The sequence below is a fragment of the Bufo bufo genome, chromosome 2 (assembly GCF_905171765.1).
Source record: "Bufo bufo chromosome 2, aBufBuf1.1, whole genome shotgun sequence".
In the NCBI taxonomy this organism is placed as follows: Eukaryota; Metazoa; Chordata; class Amphibia; order Anura; family Bufonidae; genus Bufo; species Bufo bufo.
Window position 1 is genome coordinate 29,985,637 of NC_053390.1, and position 20,880 is coordinate 30,006,516.

The 20,880-nt window shown below is 43.0% G+C and overlaps 1 protein-coding gene and 1 long non-coding RNA gene across 2 annotated transcripts in view; both read left to right on the forward strand.

The window, feature by feature from the left end:
* The first annotated feature begins 8,527 nt into the window (after positions 1-8,527).
* LOC120990681 (zinc finger protein 260-like) overlaps positions 8,528-20,880 on the forward strand; it is a 48,283-nt gene continuing 35,930 nt past the window's right edge. The window contains exon 1 of the mRNA XM_040419588.1: positions 8,528-8,578. Within this exon, the coding sequence (XP_040275522.1) occupies positions 8,545-8,578 (34 nt within the window). The 5' untranslated portion in view covers positions 8,528-8,544. The remainder of the gene's footprint in view (positions 8,579-20,880) is intronic.
* On the forward strand, positions 11,450-15,493 carry LOC120992084. The gene is made up of 3 exons (XR_005776918.1): positions 11,450-11,628; positions 12,877-12,882; positions 15,482-15,493. It is a non-coding gene; the product is annotated as an uncharacterized LOC120992084 (long non-coding RNA).

The following is a 20,880-nucleotide window of genomic DNA, read 5'->3' on the forward strand; positions in this document are numbered from 1 at the left end:
ATTGCATGCAAACATCTGTAGATCCTTTACCGCTGTGAAGAGATTAAAGCCAGTTTTGGGGATATAGACCCAAACGCAAAACTTCAAGTTGGTCGTCACTCAGCGTCTGATCAGATAAATTATTTACCTGTAGGCGTTGACCATTGGAGTCACCCGTACCCTGAAATCTCTTGGTTGGGGGGGGCGGTTCCTCACTGTCTCCTTCCGTTTCCTCCCAAGCCGTGAGGTATACGATCTTGTATTGGTATCAGAATTTTTCCCTTACTCCGTTGAGAAGAGCGAAGATACCGAAGTGCTTTTACTACGTGGTTCATGTTTCTTCTGTTTCCACTAGTACTTCCTACTCAGTTCAAAGTCCTGTAGATCTCTTTCGTCTTTCGTTCCTTTATTTGTTTCTCCAATACTTTATAGGCTTCATCAATTTCACACTTAAACTTCTCACGTTCGGTGTCCTTCAATACTTGATTCAACTGTTCATCTAAAATTCTAAACTCCTTATCAACTTCAGAAAGCATTATATCATTAGTATGGATGAGTACCGGAATAAATGTCATGGAGCAGAGGTTGCAGGCTTCCTTCCATTTTGTGTTTAGCTGTTCCATACCCAAATTTTGTGAAGGAAAAACCTTCACCCTCAAACCACGAGGGATCAAATTCCTCAAAATATATTGCTCCAGTGAGGTCCTGTTCCACCAAATCTTTAGATGTACAGTACAGACCAAAAGTTTGGACACACCTTCTCATTCAAAGATTTTTTATTTTATTTTCATGACTATGAAGGCATCAAAACTATGAATTAACACATGTGGAATTATATACATAACAAACAAGTGTGAAACAACTCAAAATATGTCATATTCTAGGTTCTTCAAAGTAGCCACCTTTTGCTTTGATTACTGCTTTGCACACTCTTGGCATTCTCTTGATGAGCTTCAAGAGGTAGTCACCTGAAATGGTCTTCCAACAGTCTTGAAGGAGTTCCCAGAGATGCTTAGCACTTGTTGGCCCTTTTGCCTTCACTCTGCGGTCCAGCTCACCCCAAACCATCTCGATTGGGTTCAGGTCCGGTGACTGTGGAGGCCAGGTCATCTGGCGCAGCACCCCATCACTCTCCTTCATGGTCAAATAGCCCTTACTTTCAAAGTTTTCCCAATTTTTCGGCTGACTGACTGACCTTCATTTCTTAAAGTAATGATGGCCACTCGTTTTTCTTTACTTAGCTGCTTTTTTCTTGCCATAGTACAAATTCTAACAGTCTATTCAGTAGGACTATCAGCTGTGTATCCACCTGAGTTCTCCCCAACGCAACTGATGGTCCCAACCCCATTTATAAGGCAAAAAATCCCACTTATTAAACATGACAGGCCACACCTGTGAAGTGAAAACCATTTCAGGGGACTACCTCTTGAAGCTCATCAAGAGAATGCCAAGAGTCTGCAAAGCAGTAATCAAAGCAAAAGGGGGCTACTTCGAAGAACCTAGAATATGACATATTTTCAGTTGTTTCACACTTGTTTGTTATGTATATAATTCCACATGTGTTAATTCATAGTTTTGATGCCTTCAGTGTGAATCTACAATTTTCATAGTCATGAAAATAAAGAAAACTCTTTGAATGAGAAGGTGTGTCCAAACTTTTGGTCTGTACTGTATGTGTAAAAGATTCTTAAATTTCACCTTAATTTCCCGTGAATTCCTCTGTTCCACATCCTGTGAACTACTGCTGCCTCCATTGAAAATGGCTTCCACCTGGGACTTCCACGAGGCCTCCCGGGCTAAAAAAATCCATGATTATGGAATCTACACTTTTGCGAAAAGAAACAAATCTTCTTATGCAGGTAAACACACACCCAATACTCAAGGCAAAACGCCCGATGTAAAGCTGTCTTATAAGACATTAACAATATACCCCAAAGCTAAAGAAAACAACAGCAATTGTATAATACAAAGGATAACAAACTTTATTAGACATATAGTTTACAATAGCGTTTCATATACGTTAGCAGCATTACATTCACAGGACAAATGCCCACAGGACCACTATTCATGATACATACAGGTTAAAATTTCTCCTATTGATAGGGGATATCAATAAACCCCAACCATAAATAAAGTACAAAGTGCCATAGAATGGATCAATACATACAGGAGACCTGACCTGACCCAAGCCTGCTGTCACCGCCAGTTCTGTGAGAAGGTCTGGCAGACGTCCTTCTCTACCTCTTGCATGATGTTCTTTGTTTTGGTTTCACTTTGTCATCTCCTTTCCTTCTTCCAGGTGTCACCTATTTAAACTAATTGTCTCCCTTTATATTCCCTCCCATACTGCCTCATTTTGCGGTTTATACTACTTCCTGGATGAAGTGTTCACTGCTGGAGGCTGCTGCTGCTGTTTACTCAGATAAGTCTTTTTATGTATTGTGTTTCCTTGCTGGCTTGATTCTAGGTGACCCTGACTCCGTCCGTATTAAGTGCAGGGAGCCGGTGGTCGTGTCCCCTCACTATTATAGGGTTTTCAGGTGTCACACAGTCTTAGGTACGTGGGCATGCAATCGTCTACCATTGAGACCCTTGCATGGGTATAGCAGTCAGGGAGAGTATAGCAGTCGGACGTTTATTCATAAGTTCCAGCTATCTGCAACATCATCCGTGACATTATAAACCGCCGTAACCAGTGGTCGTGTCCCCTCACTATTATAGGGTTTTCAGGTGTCACACAGTCTTAGGTACGTGGGCATGCAATCGTCTACCATTGAGACCCTTGCATGGGTATAGCAGTCAGGGAGAGTATAGCAGTCGGACGTTTATTCATAAGTTCCAGCTATATGCAACATCATCCGTGACATTATAAACCGCCGTAACCGGTGGTCGTGTCCCCTCACTATTATAGGGTTTTCAGGTGTCACACAGTCTTAGGTACGTGGGCATGCAATCGTCTACCATTGAGACCCTTGCATGGGTATAGCAGTCAGGGAGAGTATAGCAGTCGGACGTTTATTCATAAGTTCCAGCTATCTGCAACATCATCCGTGACATTATAAACCGCCGTAACCGTCTTAAGCATGGATCCGGTTTCAGCCTTGATTGACCGCATGCAAGGTCTTTCGCTGGAGGTAGCAGATCTCCGTAAAACTGTGTCTCAGTTTCAGGTGACCGGTTCTGCTGGTCTTAATGGAGTTTGTTCCGAGCCTAAGATCTCGCTTCCAGATACGTTAGTGAGAATTTTGTTTGCTTTAGAGAGGCTTGCAAACTCCATTTTCGCCTACTTCCCCATTCCTCTGGTGATGAGGAGCAGAGGGTGGGGATCATCATCTTGCTGCTCAGGGATAACGCTCGGTCTTGGGCCTTTTCGCTGCCGGTGGGTGCACGGCCCCTCCGATCGGTGGATGCATTTTTTGTAGCCCTGGGGCAGATATATGATGACCCGGATCATATTGCTCTGGCTGAATCTAAACTGCGTCTTTTATGCCAGGGATGGGCAGCTGCCCAGAGATGGGCAGCTGATACTGGTTGGAATGATGCTGCACTCCGAAGTCAATTTTGCCATTGTCTTTCGGAAAGATTGAAAGATGCATTTGCTTTTCATGAGAGACCAGCCTCATTAGAATCTGCCATGTCTCTAGCTGTTTGTATTGACAGGCGTCTTAGAGAGAGAGAGGAGACGACTCTTTCCTGTCATATTCAGCCCAAGGACAGTGGGGCTGTCTCATTCAGTGCACAGGGGTCTCAGTCTGTCTCAATCCCCTCTGAGGAGGAGGCCATGCAGCTGGGTTTGCTTGCCTCTTATAGTAGAGGATTTAGCTCTCAGAGGAGGGTTTGTTTCTGTTGTGGGGGTATAAATCATTTGGCTAATGTTTGCCCCTCTAGGAGATTCATGGAGTTTTCTGAGGGTAATAAAAAAAAAAAAGAAAGAAACCCTTTAAAAAACTTTCCATTTGCTACTATTGGCAAGGTTGTTGCGGAAATTGAAGGTTTGTAGTCTGCTTGTAGTTCCCGTTTTCTCCTACCTGCCAGGGTGGCGCTAGACAGCAAGAACATTGTTTTGATTTTTGTAGATAGTGAAGCAGCTGTCAATCTCATTGATAATCAATTTGCAATAACGCATGGTTTCCAGGTATGCACTTTGGAAAAGGATATACCTGTTTTTGCTATCCATTCCGCTCCACTTTCTCAAAGATCGTTAAAGGGCATAGTTCACAATATCCATTTGACTGTGGGTGACGCTCATGTTGAGGATATGTCATGTTTCGTCCTAAGCGGATTACCTACTCCTCTAGTGTTGGGCTACCCTGGCTGACTAAACATAACCCCACCATTAATTGGCAAGCAAGGCAAATAAATGGTTGGAGTGAGTTTTGCAGAGAGAATTGCCTCACAGCGTCTCTTTCAGAGGTTTCTACCAAGACTGTACCATCTTTTCTCTCTGAATTTTCGGATGTGTTTTCCGAGAGTGGTGTCCAGGAGTTGCCCCCTTACCGGGAGTACAACTGCCCTATTAATCTCATCCCAGGCGCCAAGCTGCCAAAATCACATTTATACAATCTCTCCTAACCTGAAAGAGTCGCTATGCGTACTTATATCTCTGAGAGCCTGAGAAAGGGACACATCCGACCCTCGAAGTCACCTGTTGCCGCTGTTTTTTTTTTTTGTTAGGAAAAAAGATGGTTCTTTAAGACCTTGTCTGGATTTCAGGGAGCTGAACTGTATCACAATTTGTGACCCATATCCGCTTCCTCTGATCCCGAACCTGTTTAACCAGATTGTTGGGGCTAAAGTTTTTTCTAAATTGGATTTAAGAGGGGCATGCAACCTAGTCAGGGTCAGGAAAGGGGACGAATGGAAGACGGCCTTCCATACCCCTGAGGGTCATTTCGAGAATTTGGTTATGCCCTTTGGTTTGATGAATGCTCCGGCTGTCTTCCAACATTTTGTGAACAGCATTTTTTATCATTTAATGGGTAAATTTTGTTCTGGTGTATCTAGATGACATTTTGATTTTTTTCTCCTGATTTCAAGACTCATCTGCAGGAGAATAAATTGTACGCTAAACTGGAAAAATGTGTGTTTGCGGTTCCGGAGCCAGACACCCTATTACCGTGTTTACCGACCATAAGAATCTGGCCTACTTGGAATCGGACAAGCGTCTGAACCCGAGACAGGCCAGATGGTCTTTGTTCTTTTCTAGGTTTAATTTTGTTGTCACGTTCCGCCCTGGGGTTAAAAATGTGAAGGCGGATGCCCTGTCATGTTGTTTTCCGGGAGGGGGGAACTTTGAAGACCCGGGTCCCATTTTTACTGAAGGGGTGGTCGTCTCTGCTCTTTATCCTTATTTGGAGGCAGAGGTTCAGGCAGCCCAGGCAGAGGCTCCTGATCTTTGTCCTCCTGGGAGGTTGTTTGTGCCTCTCGCTTTACGACACAAGGTTTTAAGGAGCACCACGATACTGTCCTTACTGGACACCCGGGGAGTAGAGCCACATTGCTCGGAGATTCTGGTGGCAGGCTCTTCGTAAGACGGTTGACGGTTTTGTGGCAGCCTGCGAGACCTGCGCTCGTGCCAAGGTCCCTCACTCACGGCCATCGGGTTCTCTCCTCCCGTTACCCATTCCTTCCCGTCCTTGGACGCATCTGTCCATGGACTTCATTACGAACCTGCCTCATTCCTCGGGGAAGACTGTGATTCTGGTGGTAGTGGACCGTTTTAGCAAAATGGCGCATTTCATTCCTTTCTTGGGTTACCCAATGCTAAGACGTTGGCACAAGCGTTTGTTGATCACATTGTAAATTGCATGGCATTCCTTCAGACATCGTTTCTGATAGGGGCACGCAATTTGTTTCCAGATTCTGGAAGGCCTTCTGTTCTCGCTTGGGGATTTGGTTGTCGTTCTCTTCTGCTTTTCACCCGCAGTTGAATGGTCAGACCGAACGCGTCAATCAGAATCTGGAGACATATCTGCGCTGTTTTGTGGCGGAGAATCAGGAGGATTGGTATTCTTTTTTGTCCCTTGCTGAGTTTGCTTTAAATAACCGTGGCCAGGAGTCCTCTGATAAGTCACCATTTTTTGGTGCATATGGGTTTCATCCGCAGTTTGGGGCATTCTCTGGAGAGGGGTCTTCTGGTTTACCTGATGAGGAGAGATTTTCCTCGTCTTTGTCATTTATTTGGCAAAAGATTCAGGGTAATCTGAAGAGGATGAGTGAGAGATATAAGGGTGTGGCGGATAAGAGACGTGTGCCTGGACCGGACCTGAATGTGGGTGATCTGGTGTGGTTGTCTATAAAGAATATCAAACTGAAGGTTCCCTCCTGGAAGTTGGGTCCTAAGTTTATTGGGCCTTACAAGATCTTGTCATCAATCCCGTTGTCTTCCGTCTTGATCTTCCTCAGACTTGGAAGATCCATAATGTTTTTCACAGGTCCCTATTAAAACCTTATGTCCAACCCACTGTACCCTCCTCTTTGCCTCCTCCTCCGATTGTTGTTGATGGTAATCTTTAATTTCAGGTCTCTAGGATTGTGGATTCTCGCATTATCCGCGGTTCTCTCCAGTACCTTGTTCATTGGGAGGGTTATGGTCCTGAGGAGAAGATGTGGGTCCCAGTGGCGGACATTAAGGCCACTCGTCTCATCAGGGATTTTCATAGGTCTCCTCCTGAGAAGGTGGGCTCTGAGTGTCCGGAGTCCACCCGTAGAGGGAGGGGTACTGTCACCGCCAGTTCTGTGAGAAGGTCTGGCAGACGTCCTTCTCTACCTCTTGCATGATGTTCTTTGTTTTGGTTTCACTTTGTCATCTCCTTTCCTTCTCTCAGGTGTCACCTATTTAGACTAATTGTCTTCCTTTATATTCCCTCCCATACTGCATCACTTTGCGGTTTATACTACTTCCTGGATGAAGTGTTCACTGCTGGAGGCTGCTGCTGCTGTTTACTCAGATAAATCTTTTTATGTATTGTGTTTCCTTGCTGGCTTGATTCTAGGTGACCCTGACTCCATCCGTATTAAGTGCAGGGAGTCGGTGGTCGTGTCCCCTCACTATTATAGGGTTTTTAGGTGTCACACAGTCTTAGGTACGTGGGCATGCAATCGTCTACCATTGAGACCCTTGCATGGGCATAGCAGTCAGGGAGAGCTCTTAGGGTTTTATAGGGCTCACCTATATGCTCCTTAGTTTGGGATCAAGCCAGTCGACGTTTATTCATAAGTTCCAGCTATCTGCAACATCATCCGTGACACCTGCTTACCGTACTGACCCTGTGGACTGACCTGTGGACTGTCTCATGGATTCACACATGGACTGCCCACTTTGACCTCAGCCTGTTATTGACTACAAGATTTGCCTGTTCACATATTGTCTATGATCTTTGTTGGTCAGCAGCCAACCACATGGAGACTACTCCATGAGGTAGCAGCCCAGTGCGTTCTCTGCAACGAAGAACAGATCCCTGTATAGGGGATAAAGTGTGAATACCAGGGAGCCGCCAGGATAATGCCCTTAGGTTCAGCCCTAAGTCACGTCCATTGGTTTGAACAGCGGTTCCACAACCATTTTTTGTAAAACATTAACGCTTATGTAAACCCACATTCACACGTCAGGGTTCGGTCAGTGATTGTGAGCCAAAACCAGGTGCGGCTCTAAATACAGAACAGGCACCGATCTTTCCCTTATACCTCATGTCTGTGGAGGCTTCAATCCTGGTTTTAGCTCACAATCACTGATGGAAATCTCTGACCAAACATTGATGTGTGAATGAGGCTTATCTGTGTAAACTGTGTAGAAGTCTGGTTCTCACTCCTCTTTCCTAAAATTCAGTTCTCAACCCATCCCTTGGTTGAACTTCAGGGACTTATGCTGTTTTTTAACCATATTAGCTATGTAACTAGTTGACCAGCTATATAGACATCTAGAAGATGACAATAGGAGGAAAGACCATGGCTACCTTAATAATCAGTCATACTGCCTGGTTGGGTTGATCCTGCTAATTAAAATTATGTTTGTCTTGTGAAAATCACTTCCCGCGTTCCTGAGAACAAAGATGTTTATTCTTTATGCAAACGAGGTCTTCAGTGCACAGAGGGGCGGAAATACTGCACTTGATTTTCACAAGACAGGTATCATTTTAGTTAGCAGGGTCATCCCTACCAGCCAGTATACCTGGAGTAGTAGTATTGAGCCTGCTGACAGATCTTCTGTAAGGATTGTTTCCCTCTTCATTCATAGGAGTACACAATAGTGAAGAAGACTTCGGGGGACTGTGTGACTCCCATCATCCATCTCAAGGAGTCAGGTGGGCGAAGCAGGACCCCTTACCCCCTGATACATGAGCAGAAGATCCTAGAACTCACCCACAAGATGATGGAGCTGCTGACTGGAGAGGTGACACTGCTGGGAATGCTGGGAAATTCTCCAGTAACAGCACTGGAGGGGTCTGGGTGATGACGGTGTCATTGTGTTGTCAGGTTCCTATAAGGTGTCAGGATGTCACTGTCTATTTCTCCATGGAAGAGTGGGAGTATATAGAAGGACACAAGGATCTGTACAAGGAGGCCATGATGGAGGAGCACCAGCCTCTTATATCACAAGGTAAGAGCCGTCATGTGCAGTGTATACACGTGTGTGCAGTGACATGTAATGGAGGACCACCAGCCTCTTATATCACAAGGTAAGACCTGTCATGCAGTATACACACGTGTGTGCATGTAATAGAGGAGCTACGCAAATCTACAGGCTCTTTTAACATCATGTTAGGGCCCTGCATTTGCCTTATAAGTTAAACATAATCATAGGGCTTTATTCACCTTACAGATAGTAAATAGGTGTCGTATTGGCACTGCGATATTCGTGTAGACTGCTTAATGATGACATCATACACCAGACCACCGCAGAAGGACGCATGTGTTACTGTGAGCTTAGGCAATTGCAACTTATCAGGGACATGTGTCGAGTTCTCCGGCCTCTCAAAGCTACCGCCAGATGTGAGGGTAGAGAAAACATTGAGATCAACTAGGTCATCCCTGATCTTGATATTGGAGAAAAGCTCATACTGATTCCACAAGAGATGTTGAAAGTAGAACAGCTTACACCTCTTGATCACCGCCCTGTAGCTGTTGAGGACCCACATGGATGAAGTTGCATGGAGAAGCAAGGGGGAGGATGAGGAGCTACGACTGGTGGGGAGGATGTTTAGGAGAAGTTGCTGGTGCAGGGGGAAATGAAGTTTTCCCAGAGACAGCTAGGGGATGATGATGATGATAATGACGATGACACTGGCCGTGACCAACCATCTCAATGCAGCTCAAAACATGAAAGCTGTTTGCTTGATTGCTGATGATTGTTATCATCCAGCAAAATGATGACTACTGCTTTTAGACCCTTGCTATAGAAGTTGAACGGGGAAATGTTTTTCTGATACTGAAAGAGGCTAAATTGTTGGATTACTAGGATATGCTCATTACCCAGCTTGCCACTGATTTTGCTGAGCAGATGCCTCCCACCAGGAGGCCTCTTTCTGCTGACTTCCCGCCATCTTCAAGTAGCAGAAGCCACAGCAATTTTTTTTTAACAAAGCAGGTGATAAAATAGAACTAAACCCCATATTTATTACCCTGATTCAGATTTATTACCCAGATTGTAGAAATATCCCATATGTGACCCTAGAGTTCTACTTGACTCCAATACGAATCTCAGAATTGAAGGAGCACTTTGTAGATTTTAGGGGTCATTATTTTTTAGGACATTTTTCAGGCACCATTTCAGATTTGCACAGGCGTTGAGGGTCTAAAGCCTAAACAAAACACCCCTAAAAACCACATTTTGTTAACTATTCCTCTCAAGGAATTAATATAGTGGGGGATTCCTACCACAGTGGACACCTGAAGCCTATCTACACTACTAGGAGTAGCTATTAGCACAACAGTACTGCTGGACCAGTATTTGGACATTCTCCTTTCCCAATGCCCGAAATCACCCTCCGCTAATAAGAGAATAAGGAAGGAAAACGAGCCCTCATAGCTACTGACTTGGGTTCAGCTTGTTTCAGTTTGCCTTTTGTTTTTCTTTGCCATCTTTTTTCTTCTATGTTGCCGTCTTGCTTCTCCTGAGTTGCATCTAGAGCAGGGGTGCACAACCTGTGGGCCGCATGCGACCTCCGGAGCCATGGTTTACGGCCCCCATCCTGCTGGGCAGAAACACAGCAGATCGTGCGATCAGCTGTGCTTCTGCCTGGGGCCGCACAATTGCAGGATTACAGCTCCTGCTCCCGCACTGTAGCAGGAGCAGGACGGTCCCTCGGGGAAGCCGAGGAGAAGGCAGAGGCATTGTATCAGCACTTCTGCCTTCTCCTCACACAGGTGAGCGGCTCGCTGAGCAGTTTAGACCCGGCGATCACGTGATGTCAGGGGCAGAGGCCATTACAGAAAAAGATGCCGGCCCCCATTCACTACACAGGGCCCCTTATGGGGGATCTGTGGATGACACATAAGATGCTATATACACTCACCTAAAGAATTATTAGGAACACCTGTTCTATTTCTCATTAATGCAATTATCTAGTCAACCAATCACATGGCAGTTGCTTCAATGCATTTAGGGGGGTGGTCCTGGTCAAGAGAATCTCCTGAACTCCAAACTGAATGTCAGAATGGGAAAGAAAGGTGATTTAAGTAATTTTGAGCGTGGCATGGTTGTTGGTGCCAGACGGGCCGGTCTGAGTATTTCACAATCTGCTCAGTTACTGGGATTTTCACGCACAACCATTTCTAGGGTTTACAAAGAATGGTGTGAAAAGGGAAAAACATCCAGTATGCGGCAGTCCTGTGGGCAAAAATGCCTTGTGGATGCTAGAGGTCAGAGGAAAATGAGCTTCAGCTGGTGGACAGATGGCCTTAAGTTCTCCTGCAAAATGTCTTGATAAACTTGGGAATTCATTTTTCCTTTAATGATAGCAATCCGTCCAGGCGATGATGCAGCAAAGCAGCCCCAAAAGATGATTCCCCTACCACCATACTTCACAGTTGGGATGAGGTTTTAATGTTGGTGTAAGTAAAATAGAAAAATAGAAAAAAACGGCTGGCACTCGCTATGTGGTTTCCCATCAAACAACAATTTATTATAACTATACCGCTAAGTCAACAGTAAAATACATATTATCTTAAAAACATAATAGTTAAAAAAATCCCCTAAAAAATAAATAATAAAATACAATATATACTGTTATATTGGATCATAAACCGCACAAGAATAAAGTCTCTTGAAAAAGTATAATATTTCTTTGCCTGTTTAGGCAGTATGTATCCAATTCGATATAACAAGGATACTGTCACTTTAAATGAAAAATGCAGCCAAGTCCACAAGCTGTATTGATTACTGCTGGGGGATAGTGTCTCCCTCTCTATATTTCTCTTCAGCAGTTCTTACGTAAGTAAGTCTTGTAGATTTCAGTTTTTAGATATATAATCGATTTGCAGGGTAATTGTTTGGCTTACCCACCCAGACGAAACTCCGGCCGTCTGCTTAAGCCGCTGCTGCTCGCTCTCGGCGTCCCCGCTCTCCGGCGTTTGACACGTGATGTACCAGAGTTATCGCGGGATTTGGGAGTTTCAATCCGAAGATCTAATGAGAGCTGCAGAGTAGATGTAAGAATGAAAGACTTTATTCTTTCATTCTTACATCAGGATGGATATGTGGAGTCATATTGAACTAAAGAAACAAAAAGTGGACACCTTTCTATTTGAAGTTCCACTATTGGACAATACAGAGACCAAATCTGTACAGGATACATTTAGAGAATTAGAACATTTGGTTATAAAACAACTGAAACATAATTGGGAGATCAAATCCCTACGCCAATATTTAGATCAAGATAGGATCCCAAAAGGCTTGCAACTATTGAAAACTCCAGCACAGGATTTATATGGGGAGGAATTTAACCTTGAATGGACTAACCTCCTGCATATGCAATCAAGGTCACTAGTTGAACTAATTATAAAAAGGAGAGCACAAATTTTGGGAAATATCACAGATGAAATTAACAAGATGAAAATAAAAATAGATCAATTACCTAAAGACAGTGTTCTGGATTTATGGCAGGACAGAATATGTAAGAGTTTGGATAGAACTGAATCCGAAATAATTATAAAAAAGAGTAAAAAACACAATTTTGTCCCGAAAATAATACAGAATGATTATAACAAATTAGACAACAGAATTAGACCCCCTGTGGAACAAATAAAACCTATAATACCAACTAGAAATAGGTTTTAAACATTAGCGCAGCAGCCTTTTTTAGATGGGACCCCACCTCACCATTCACCAAGAGTAAAATCCAGACACGTACGGACACCAGAACACAACAGGAGAGCACAAACACCACAGAAACACCAATACAATTTGAGACACCACAATTATCACAGACAGGAGGAATCCTATTACACACCGCACCAAGCACGTCCATCAGGACAGAGGGATCACCAGAGAACACCACCAATATACACTCAGAGGGAAGGTCAGAAACAAACGTACCACAATCACCAATCAGAAATAATAAGACACGAAGGGGGAGGAAAAAGAAGGATTCACAGGTAAATACACATAGCACAGAATTGGATAACATTATCAATTTGAGCAACACGAGTTTAACACCAGCACAAAGTTCCCTTTTAAATAAAGGATTAAAATTCTCACCTAGCGCACAACTAAATAAATTTGATACCTACATCGGGATCCAAAAATTTATGAGGAACATATGTCTAAAAAAATATTTCATTAAAAATCCGATCTCTACAACTGTACAAACAGAAGTAAGATTCAAACACACGAATTTAAAGAAAAAGTCAAAAAAATTTCCCAGAAATGAAATTGGCCCAGAAATGGGAAGCTTCCAGAAAAATGTTGAAGCTGATCTCAGAAGAATAAAAGAAAAACAATTACACAGAAAAAATTTAACTAATGGAGAAGTGTCCACAATTAAAGAATTCCAAAAAAATGAGAAAATTACGATTCGCCCCGCAGACAAAGGGGGGGCGATCGTAATTTTGGATACCGCTAAATATATACAGGAATGCTTGAGACAACTATCTGACAAATTGACATAAAAAATTGGATACAGATCCTACAAAAAGATTCAATGATAAATTAGAAGAATATTGCCAGAAAGGTGCCCAGATGGGTATTTTGTCTCAACAAGAATCTGATTATATTATGGGGACGCCGGGAAGACTCCCGGTCTTTTATTGCCTTCCTAAGGTACACAAGGACATGGAGAGTCCTCCCGGCCGCCCCATAGTATCAGGTATTGGCTCTTTAACATCGAATTTATCTAGGTACATCGATACATGGCTACAACCCATGGTAAAAACCACTACATCATACCTGAGGGATACTACACAAATCATCCAGGTATTAGAAGGGTTAAACGTGGGAGAGGACTGGATTATGACTACACTTGATATCCAGTCCCTCTACACGGTAATAGACCATGAAGCTGGAATAAGAGCCATTAAAACCCAATTGGAAAACAGTAAGTCAATGAAAAAACAACAATCAGATTTTATTTTAGAAGGTATTAAACACATCTTACAACATAATTATTTTTATTTTGAAGGATGTTTTTATCTACAGATTAGAGGAACAGCCATGGGCACCAGGTTTGCCCCCAGCTATGCAAACCTGTTCCTAGCACAATGGGAACGTGAAACTATTGATTTGCATAGAGGGGGTGACCTGGTGCTCTGGCGTCGTTATATTGACGACGTTCTTTTAATTTGGAAGGGAGATCAAGATAGTCTTAATAGTTTTTTAACAGAACTCAATGCAAATAGCTTGAATTTAGTTTTTACCCAAAATATTAGGACGACAGAAATAGAATTTTTAGATCTGGCAATTACGAGGGTAGCGGATAAATACATTTGCAAGACATATCAAAAGCCTTCCGCCCGGAATGCATTTATCCTGAATTCTAGTTGTCATCTGCCCAACTGGCTGTTAAATGTACCCTTCGGACAGTTCCGTAGGCTAAAACGGAACTGTACCGAAGAGGCTCAATTCGAATTAGAAGCAATGCACCTGAGGGATAAATTCCTGGCTAAACAATACCCAACCAACATACTAGAAGGATCATTGGAAAAAGTTAGGAAATTACCGAGGAGCTTATTACTAACTGTAAAAACAGTAGAGCAAAATGAAGCAGATTCCCAATTCAGGATTATCCTTCCGTATACAACACAAAGAAGGAAGGTGGAAGAAATCATCAAACGGCATTGGCACCACCTACTACAAGACAAAACAATAGGTAGGATAATACCAGCCAGACCACAAATAATATATACTAGAGCAGCCAACTTAGGGATAAAAGTAGCCCCATCGATTAAAACTAGAAAGAGAGCTACATTGAATACCGGGAGACTAACTAATTTGAAAGGTTTTTACAAATGCGGACATTGTATCTGTTGCAAAACTACAAAAATTCCCAGGAATACTAAGACGGTATCTTCCACACAAAATTCTTTTGTGTGGGAGATTGAACAATTCCTTACATGTAACTCTGTGAGCGTGATTTATTTAGCATAATGTCCGTGCTCAAGGCAATACATTGGACGGACGAAAAGGGCCTTGAGAGTGAGGATATCTGAACACATTTCCAATATTAAGAAAGGGTATGAAAAACACTCACTCTCAAGGCACTTTAAAGAAGCCCATGGACAAGACCCTACAGGTCTGTCCTTTGTGGCTCTAGAAAAAATTGATAAACACTGGAGAGGTGGAAACCATATCGAGCGGATGTCTAGGGCAGAATCCAAACAAATATATAATTTTGGAAGTCTGATACCAGTTGGCTTAAACGCAGAACTGGAAATTTTTGGATTCTTATAGATTAGGCGGTGTGCCCCTCATTCAATTGGGGATCACATGGTTGGCCGTTTAGCGGCGCTGTGGTCCCCTCTTGTTTGATGTGCACGCCGCCATTTACGTTATTCTCCAGTACTAATATCAACATTGCAAGAGAGATAAGAATATAACTTATGGAGGATGAGGCCCTTTGCTACATAAACGTCCTTTATGAACTAGTATTTGTTACAAATTATCATGTAGTTCTTAATTATTTATAAAGTATTGATCTCCTGGGATATATTGTAAACTGTTTTTTATAATTTTACATATTGATTATTATTTTTGTGTTTTTATATTTGAGAATGACTGTGTTTGGGTAGATTTATACTAAATAAGAGGTTGCGGTTTCGATGCCATGAAAAACGCACATGCGATTTTAAAACCGCACCAGAAATGCACCAAAAACCGCATTAAGAGTAAAAGTGATTCCAGCCCAGATTTTGTGGACTGCTGATGATGATATAAAAGGAGGGGATTCGACAACAGGGATATAGCTACTGAGGAAGAGGATTGAAGTCCTCGAAACGCGTTTAGCGTTATATCCCTGCCAACAACAAGCTTCTGGATATGATCGACGAAATTTGAAGTATTTTCTACAAGTGGAGCGCTCCATTCTTACATCAACTCTGCAGCTCTCATTAGATCTTCGGATTAAAACTCCCAAATCCCGCGATAACTCTGGTACATCACGTGTCAAACGCCGGAGAGCGGGGACGCCGAGAGCGAGCAGCAGCGGCTTAAGCAGACGGCCGGAGTTTCGTCTGGGTGGGTAAGCCAAACAATTACCCTGCAAATCGATTATATATCTAAAAACTGAAATCTACAAGACTTACTTACGTAAGAACTGCTGAAGAGAAATATAGAGAGGGAGACACTATCCCCCAGCAGTAATCAATACAGCTTGTGGACTTGGCTGCATTTTTCATTTAAAGTGACAGTATCCTTGTTATATCGAATTGGATACATACTGCCTAAACAGGCAAAGAAATATTATACTTTTTCAAGAGACTTTATTCTTGTGCGGTTTATGATCCAATATAACAGTATATATTGTATTTTATTATTTATTTTTTAGGGGATTTTTTAACTATTATGTTTTTAAGATAATATGTATTTTACTGTTGACTTAGCGGTATAGTTATAATAAATTGTTGTTTGATGTGAAACCACATAGCGAGTGCCAGCCGTTTTTTTCGATTTTACTTATCCCTTCTGGACTGATTGAGTGAGCAGTCTTTCGGCTAGAGCACCCCTACCTTACTGAGGAGGGTGGTGAGCTATCCACATATCTTTCTAGTTTTAATGTTGGTGTGCTGTGCCTCTTTTTCTCCACACATAGTGTTGTGTGTTTCTTCCAAACAACTCAACTTTGGTTTCATCTGTCCACAGAATATTTTGCCAGTACTGCTGTGGAACATCCAGGTGCTCCTGTGCAAACTGTAAACGTGCAGCAATGTTTTTATTGGACAGCAGTGGCTTCCTCTGTGGTATCCTCCCATGAAATCCATTCTTGTTTAGTGTTTTACGTATTGTAGATTCGCTAACAGGGATGTTAGCATATGCCAGAGACTTTTGTAAGTCTTTAGCTGACACTCTAGGATTCTTCTTCACCTCATTGAGCAGTCTGCGCTGTGCTCTTGCAGTCATCTTTACAGGACGGCGACTCCTAGGGAGAGTAGCAGCAGTGCTGAACTTTCTCCATTTATAGACAATTAGTCTTACCGTGGCCTGATGAACAGCAAGGCTTTTGGAGATACTTTTATAACCCTTTCCAGCTTTATGCAAGTCAACAATTCTTAATCGTAGGTCTTCTGAGAGCTCTTTTGTGCAAGGCATCATTCACATTAGGCAATGCTTCTTGTGAAAAGCAAACCCAGAACTGGTGTGTATTTTATAGGGCAGGGCAGCTGTAACCAACACCTCCAATCTCATCTCATTGATTGGACTCCAGTTGGCTGACACCTCACTCCAATTAGCTCTTGGAGATGTCATTAGTCTAGGGGTTCACATACTTTTTTCACCTGCACTGTGAATGTTTACATGGTGTGTTCAATAAAAACATGGTAACATTTAATTCTTTGTGTGTTATTAGTTTAAGCAGACTGTGATTGTCTATTGTTGTGACTTAGATGAAGATCAGATCACATTTTATGACCAATTTGTGAAGAAATCCATATCATTCCAAAGGGTTCACATACTTTTTCTTGCAACTGTAGTTATGTTCAGCTGACATTAGCACATCGCTAATGTCAACCAGCTTAATACCCATTTTTCAGGTGACAGAAACCCTTTAAAGGAGTTTCCTAGTTAAAATGATTTTTACCTAGTTCCTGCAGCATGGTCCCTGACACAGAAGATTCCTACTTTCCTGCTCCATGCTGCTCTCGCTGTCTCCATCCTCCGGTCTCGGAGCACTTCTCCAGCAAATGACTGACTTTAGCGGTGACATGCTGCTTGTGGCCACATCACCACTGAAGCCAGTCATTGGCTGGAGAGGTACAAGTGACTCTGCCCATAGCCAGCCAGATGTAAACCGCGCCGGGAGCAGGAAAGTATGCATCTTCTGTTTCAGGCCCATGCTGCAGGAACGTGTTAAAAATCATGTTTTACCAGGAAATCTCTAAGCCCCTGTTACACGGCACAATATTCAGGACAATTACTGGGAACAAGTGTTCATAGGAGCGCTCATTCCTGATATCTGGCGGTATAATCAGCTGCTGATCAGCCGATAAACAAGGAATCACTCATTTGTCGACTGATTTGCCTATTTTATCAGGATGAAATAAAAAACAATTATCATCGGCACATCCACCCGTGTAATCAGGAATCGGCTACCGATAATCGATAGAAGTGAATGAGGGAGGAATGACTGTGGTAGCGATCATTCCTCCCAGTCACTTTGCAGTAGCCTGTGTAATAGGCTGATGCAAACAAGCGCTGATTAACTTTTTTTTTGTGGCCCCTTAAAATAGTGCAATGTGACAATGCGGCCCCCAGACCAAAAAAGGTTGTGCACTCCTGATCTAGAGTCACAAGTACACTGCTCCTTTCCCTTACTGGGAACTGCTGCCATCTAATGCTCATATGCCATATATCAGCTCAGTGGTCAACTTGGAATGTTTTTCCTTTGACAGCCTCCTATCCGTTGTGTATTATAGTGCCTAACCCTTCTGCGGCATCGGGACCCTTTTTGTTTACCAGTCTGGCTTAATTGCATAATTGTTTCTATTATGTAGCCTACAAAGTTGCGAAGAAGAAACTCAAGTAGAAGTCTCCTTCATGGCAAACTCTATCTAAGCTTTTCCGTAGACCTCAACCACCTGAAATGGAACAACCAGTCTCTCCCAGCGGGAGTTCGAGTTCTTTGATACCATCTGAGCCTGACCCAGCTATAGGGTCCCACGCACCAGCATTTGACCCTACTGAACTACAAACCGGATTCCAAAAAAGTTGGGACACTAAACAAATTGTGAATAAAAACTGAATGCAATGATGTGGAGATGGCAAATGTCAATATTTTATTTGTAATAGAACGTAGATGACAGATCAAACGTTTAATCCGAGTAAATGTATCATTTTAAAGGAAAAATACGTTGATTCAAAATTTCACGGTGTCAACAAATCCCCAAAAAGTTGGGACAAGTAGCAATAAGAGGCTGGAAAAAGTAAATTTGAGCATAACGAAGAGCTGGAAGACCAATTAACACTAATTAGGTCAATTGGCAACATGATTGGGTATAAAAAGAGCTTCTCAGAGTGGCAGTGTCTCTCAGAAGCCAAGATGGGTAGAGGATCACCAATTCCCACAATGTTGCGCAGAAAGATAGTGGAGCAATATCAGAAAGGTGTTGCCCAGCAAAAAATTGCAAAGACTTTGCATCTATCATCATCAACTGTGCATAACATCATCCGAAGATTCAGAGAATCTGGAACAATCTCTGTGCGTAAGGGTCAAGGCCGTAAAACCATACTGGATGCCCGTGATCTCTGGGCCCTTAAACGACACTGCACCACAAACAGGAATGCTACTGTAAAGGAAATCGCAGAATGGGAATACTTCCAGAAACCATTGTCAGTGAACACAATCCACCGTGCCATCCGCCGTTGCCAGCTGAAACTCTACAGTGCAAAGAAGAAGCCATTTCTAAGCAAGATCCACAAGCTCAGGCATTTTCACTGGGCCAGGGATCATTTAAAATGGAGTGTGGCAAAATGGAAGACTGTTCTGTGGTCAGACGAGTCAATATTCAAAGTTCTTTTTGGAAATCTGGGACGCCATGTCATCCAGACCAAAGAGGACAAGGACAACCCAAGTTGTTATCAACGCTCAGTTCAGAAGCCAGCATCTCTGATGTTATGGGGTTGCATGAGTGCGTGTGGCATGGGCAGCTTGCATGTCTGGAAAGGCACCATCAATGCAGAAAAATATATTCAGGTTCTAGAACAACATATGCTCCCATCAAGACGTCATCTCTTTCAGGGAAGACCCTGCATTATTCAACAAGATAATGCCAGACCACATTCTGCATCAATCACAACATCATGGCTGCGTAGGAGAAGGATCCGGGTACTGAAATGGCCAGTCTGCAGTCCAGATTTTTCACCTTTCACCTATAGAGAACATTTGGCGCATCATAAAGAGGAAGGTGCAACAAAGAAGGCCCAAGACGATTGAACAGTTAGAGGCCTGTATTAGACAAGATTGGGAGAGCATTCCTATTTCTAAACTTGAGAAACTGGTCTCCTCGGTCCCCAGACGTCTGTTGAGTGTTGTAAGAAGAAGGGGAGATGCCACACAGTGGTGAAAATGGCCTTGTCCCAACTTTTTGGGGATTTGTTGACACCATGAAATTCTGATTCAACATATTTTTCCCTTAAAATGGTACATTTTCTCAGTTTAAACTTTTGTTCCAGGATTTATGTTCTATTCTGAATAAAATATTTGAAGTTTGAACCTCCACATCATTGCATTCAGTTTTTATTCACGATTTGTATAGTGTCCCAACTTTTTTGGAATCCGGTTTGTACATTTTTGCACTTTTGGCCTGGGACATCTCATAGAGTCCCATGGCTTTCAGTATCATTCTTATGCTGACGACACACAAATGTACCTCTCTGGTCCAGACATCACCACCTTATTATCCCGAATCCCACAATGTCTATCTTCTATATCATCCTTCTTCTCCTCTCACTTTCTAAAACTAACATGGATAAAACAGTATTCACCCATTTTGCTCAACCCTCCCCCCAACAGACCTATCTATCACGATCAATGGCTGCACACTCTCTCCAGTCAACTAAGACCGCTGCCTTGGAGTGACTTTGGATTCTGGCCTCTCCTTCCAACTGCACATCCAAGCCCTTTCCACCACCTCCAACTTAAACACATCTCCCGCATCCGCGCTTTCCTTAACTTTCAATCTTCGAAAATGCTTGTACATGCCCTCATTATCTCCCGCCTAGACTACTGCAACATTCTCCTCTGTGGTCTTCCATCTAGCACTGTCGCACCCATCCAATCTATCCTCAACTCTGCTGCCCGACTAATCCACCTCTCACCCTGTTACTCCTCTGCCAATCCCTTCACTGGCTCCCCACTGCCCAGCGATTTCAGTTTAAAATACTAACAAATACATACAAAACCATCCACAACCTGGCCCCTTCCTACATCTCTGAGCTACTTTCCCGATACATCCCCACACGCAATCTCCGATCCTCACAAGACCTCCTTCTCTCTTCTCCTCTTATCACCGCTTCCCACAATTGCCTCCAAGATTTCTCCCCTGCATCCCCCACACTCTGGAACTCGCTACCCTAACATATCAGACTCTCACCTAATGTGGAATCCTTCAAAAGAAACCTAAAAACCCACCTCTTCAGACAAGCCTACAACCAGTGACCCTGCTGCCTCTAGACCGCCATGACCAACTTCACTCTCACCTACTGTGTCCTTCTCCCATTCCATGTACAGTCGTGGCCAAAAGTTTTGAGAATTACAC